Here is a 4,278-nt window from a genome sequence, read left to right on the forward strand (position 1 = left end):
GCGCCGCTGCCCTTCTTGTCCGCCGCCGGGGCCGCTGCGCTTGGCTCGGCTGGAGCCTGCGCCGCGGGCTTCCGCTGCCGCAGGTCGCCGCCAGGCTTCGCGCCCTTGCCGCCAGCCTTTGCAGGTGCAGCGGGGTGCGGGACGGCCACCGCGCCGCCGCCGTGCTTGCCGCTGGGGCTACCGGGCGCCTGGGCGCCCTGCTGCTTGGGCAGGGCCGATGCCGCCTCCTTGGCGAGCGCCACCAAGCTGGCCATGGTGGGCGTGCCGCTGTCGTTGGGGATCAGGCTCGGGTGCGAGAGGCTGGCCTGCGGGCTCAGCGCCATGCTGGGGCTGCCTGACGAGAGCTGCCGCGAGCCCGTGTCCAGCGGCGGCAGCGGCGGCAGCGGCGACAGCGCCCCGCTGCCCGGCGACGCGCCCCCGCGGCGCGCCTGCAGCGCCTGCTGCTGCAGCTGCTTCTGCGCGCGGTCGCGCTCCGCCTCGGCGCGCCGCAGGCAGTCCTGCAGTTGAGTCAGCAGCGCGTGCACCTGAGCATTCGCGGCCTCCCCCTCGCGCTGCTTTGCCTCTGCCACGTGCAGCTTCTGCGTGGTCAGCAGCAGCCGGTCAACCAGGCCGTCCCGCTCCTCCAACAGCACGGCCACCTGCTCAGCGTAATCCGACCGCGCCTCCACGTCGCCGCCGCCGTCGCCGCCGCCCGCGCCAGCTGAGCTGCTCGCACGGCGGCTCGAGTCAGGGTTCCAGCCAGCCAGCGACACCTCGCCCTCCCGCGGTGACCGTGACGGCGGGCCTGGGTAGGGCGCGGACGGCGACGGGGCGCGTGGCGCTGCCGCGGCGGGCGGCGGGGCGCGCGCGGCCCAGGTTGTGGCATCGCCGGCCCCTTCGCTGGGGTCTGTCAGGGCCAAGTCTTCGTCCAAGTCGAGCGGCGGCAGCTCCATGCCCATCGACTCTGCAGAACGGTGGTCCGAAGCGCAACGAAGAGGGTTGCGGAGCGATGAGGGTTTGGCCAGCGGCAACGGGGCATCTAGCTTGTGCTCGAGGCGGGCGGGCAGCCGCTGCGCGCATCGAGGCAAGCGCCTCGGCGCCTCGCTCGAGGCGGGCGGGCGGCTGCTGCGCGCATCGAGGCGAGCGCATCAACGCCGTCGCCGCCTCGCCCGGCACCTTAAGGCATGCAGGCCTCCTGCCTCGCCCAATTTCTATTGCGTCTACGCACGATCCCCCATCTGCCGCACCTGCAAGTTGGCGCACTGCTGCATGGCGGCCCGATCTGTCCTCAGGGACCTGCTGCGCCATGGCGCCGCTATCTGTCTGCTCTACGAGGCGCTGGGTCCGCTATCTGCCTCTAGTTGTGAAGAAGCATCCAGTCGCAGGCCAGCTTCCTGGGACGAGGGCAAGGGACAGGCCGGGGTTGTGCGGGCACTGCCCGCGGTGCCGCGCACTGCCGTGCAGACGGCGTTGGCGCAGCATTCGCAAGGCGCACACGTGAAGCACCGCCGCTCTGCACGGCTATGGTGCTCGGGAGTAAGACTTCTACCACTTCAAAGAGCCTGTCACGAGCACACAGCGCCATGCGCTGGCTACACTCACGTTCTGCTGAGGCCGGTGGTGGTCCTGCTTGTGACGATGGCCGGGACCTCACTTTTCAGAGTTATCACCACCTCAAGCTTTGATCGCATGCACAGCTACTACTGACGCGTGCTGCATAGACACATCCCGCTGCAGCATCGATGGATTCAAATAAGTCCATCAGCGCCGTATGTAGCAGTGTGTACTTATGCCTCACGCGGTGGCCTTGAACCGCAAGGTACGGGCGACGCCTAGGAGGAAGTGAGACAGGGTCACCAGGCGCAGCACCCACAAAGAGGTAGACTCTCGCACGCAACCGGTTAACAATGAGCAAGTAACTTACAGCTCGTACAGGACAACGGTCGGAGTCACTCACATCATAATCAAGACGACCGATCTTGACATTCATCATCAATGCAGCGTCGTCTCCGCGCCCCGAGTGGCGCGGTAGGATCAAAGGAATCGTGTCGCTGTGTGAGGGGCGTGTCAGCCCGTGGAGGGCGACGTGCAGCCAGGGCCATGGCGCAGGCAGCAGCCACGGAGCAGCAGCAACAGCAGCAGCAGGCGCCTAGCGCCGTCACATTTGTGCGCAAGCACCTCTTAGACGTGCCTCCTTACACGCCCATTGAGCCTTTTGAGGTCCTGTCGGCCCGGTATGGAAGGACGCCACAGGAGATCGTCAAGCTCGACGCCAATGAAAATCCCTATGGGCCACCTCCAGAGGTCCGAAAGGCTCTCGCAGACATGCAGTGGCCACACATATATCCGGACCCAGAGACTCGGCAGTTGCGCAAGGCCCTGTCGGAGCTCAGCGGCGTGCCGGAGGAGTACTTGCTGGTGGGCGCGTCGCGGCCGCGGCTTGCGTGGCGCTGGGTCGGCGGCTGCCGGCGCAGCTGGCCCCGCCAGAGTTAATGCACTTTACATGTGGGCTCAAAATTACTGGTGCTTACCCGCAGCAGGAACCAATTCACATTGCGGCGTTGCTGCACAAATCCCACGGTTGCCGCGCTGCTCCCGTCCGCGGGCCCACCGCCCCCGCGCCCCGCCGCCGCGCGCAGGTCGGCTGCGGCGCCGACGAGCTGATAGACCTGCTGATGCGCTGCACGCTGGACCCCGGGGACAAGATCATCGACTGCCCGCCCACCTTCACCATGTATGTGTTTGACGCGGACATCAACGATGCTCGCACTATCACTGTGCCGCGGCTGGAGGGCTTCCGCAACGATGTGGAGGGCATCAGGTGTGTTTGTGTGTGTGTAGGGGGGGTTGAAGTGGGGGGCCAGAGCAAGGAGGCTGGTGCGGGCAGAGGCTACCGGGGTCGCGCGGCTGGCGTGTTTGCAGCACGCGAAGCTGCCGGCCTGGGTCATCTGCATCATTGTGGGAGTCGATAGGAGGCCCAGTGAACGGGCGAGGGATGAGCCAACCACCCAGGTGGCCGTGCCTGAGCAGTGGCGCCGCTGTGCCGGGCGAAGCAGCAGCTGCAGCTGAGGGCCAGCGGCGGAGGCCTGGACGCAGACCGCCGCGCCGCCTGGACGCAACGCCAGCTCAGCGCCACCCCGCCCCCTCCGCCTCTCTCTCACACCCACACCCCCCCCAAACAGGCGCGCCGTCGCGGAGCACCGCCCCAAGCTGCTGTTCCTCACGAGCCCCAACAACCCCGACGGCAGCATGATCCCTGAGGAGGACCTGCTGGCGCTGCTGGAGCTGCCCGTGCTCGTCGTGCTGGACGAGGCCTACATTGAGTTCGCCGACGAGCCCTCGCGCGTACAGTGAGCAGCGGCGGGGCCCCCCCCTGCCGCGCCGCGGCGGGCGCCGCCGGCTTGCGCGCCGAAAGCGCGCTCGAGGGCCGGTGGAGGGACGGCGGCGACGGCGGCGGCGTCCAGCGCACGCGTGTGCTGTTTCTGCCGAATGGGGCGAGGCTGACGGCAGGACATCTGCGCGCTGCCGGTTTCGCCCTCCTCTCACTCCGCCCCGCCTCTATTTTGGTCGCCTGCCCCACCCCAGGTGGGTCCAGCGGTACCCCAACTTGGTGGTGCTGCGGACGTTCAGCAAGTGCGCCGCGCTGGCGGGCATGCGCGTCGGCTGGGGCGCCTTCCCCCTGGACCTGGCGCAGGTGGGGGCGGCCCGGGGTTGTGTATAACTCATGCCTGCGACTGCGAAGCCCGTGTTTTTGAGCCGCACAACACCGCAGCGAACGCCACGCTTGGCCTCGCAGCTATCGTCGCTGCGCGAGCCCGCTCTTCTCTTCTTCGCTGGCTCTGACAGCCGCTTGTGGACAGCTGCCTGTGGCCACGGCTCGTCCTGAGCACGCTCAGCAGCAAAGCTTACTATGGCTTGTGCTTGCGCCCGGCCCCCCGCCCTGCAGTACCTGTGGCGGGCCAAGCAGCCGTACAACGTGAGCGTGGCGGCCGAGACGGCGGCCTGCGCGGCGCTGACCAACATGCCCTACCTCGACATGGTGCGCCTGGGCTGGGGTTTTGGGCCCGGTCTAGTTTGGGTTGTGTTCTTTGGACTTGTTTTCCTGGAAGGTGTTGGTGGGGGTCTCATCTTGAAATGTGTGGTCAGGGTGCGGGAAGTGGGCAGCAGTGGCCGCGAGGCGCCTGCTGTTGCATTTCGTACTCACGGACGCACACAAGTGCACGCACTTGCACGCGCGACACACACACACACACACACACACACACACACACACACACACACACACACACACACACACAC

At 67.5% G+C, this 4,278-nt stretch overlaps 2 protein-coding genes across 2 annotated transcripts in view; one reads left to right on the forward strand and one right to left on the reverse strand.

The window, feature by feature from the left end:
• The window catches only part of MNEG_8233 (pyridoxamine 5'-phosphate oxidase-related, FMN-binding protein), a gene marked incomplete at both ends in the record, with an annotated part of 5,204 nt that extends 3,917 nt beyond the window's left edge, over window positions 1-1,287 (reverse strand). The window contains 2 exons of the mRNA XM_014043295.1: window positions 144-943; window positions 1,227-1,287. Of these exons, the coding sequence (XP_013898749.1) occupies window positions 144-943; window positions 1,227-1,287 (861 nt within the window). The remainder of the gene's footprint in view (window positions 1-143; window positions 944-1,226) is intronic.
• Window positions 1,288-2,304: 1,017 nt separating this feature from the next.
• MNEG_8234 (histidinol-phosphate aminotransferase) lies at window positions 2,305-3,865 on the forward strand (the record flags this gene model as incomplete). Its single annotated transcript, XM_014043296.1, has 5 exons — window positions 2,305-2,397; window positions 2,619-2,800; window positions 3,162-3,329; window positions 3,565-3,673; window positions 3,776-3,865. The coding sequence occupies 5 exons, from the start codon at window positions 2,305-2,307 to the stop codon at window positions 3,863-3,865; spliced, it is 642 nt and encodes a 213-aa protein (XP_013898750.1).
• Window positions 3,866-4,278: the final 413 nt, after the last annotated feature.

This window comes from Monoraphidium neglectum (genome assembly GCF_000611645.1).
Source record: "Monoraphidium neglectum strain SAG 48.87 unplaced genomic scaffold scaffold01540, whole genome shotgun sequence".
Taxonomy (NCBI): domain Eukaryota; kingdom Viridiplantae; phylum Chlorophyta; class Chlorophyceae; order Sphaeropleales; family Selenastraceae; genus Monoraphidium; species Monoraphidium neglectum.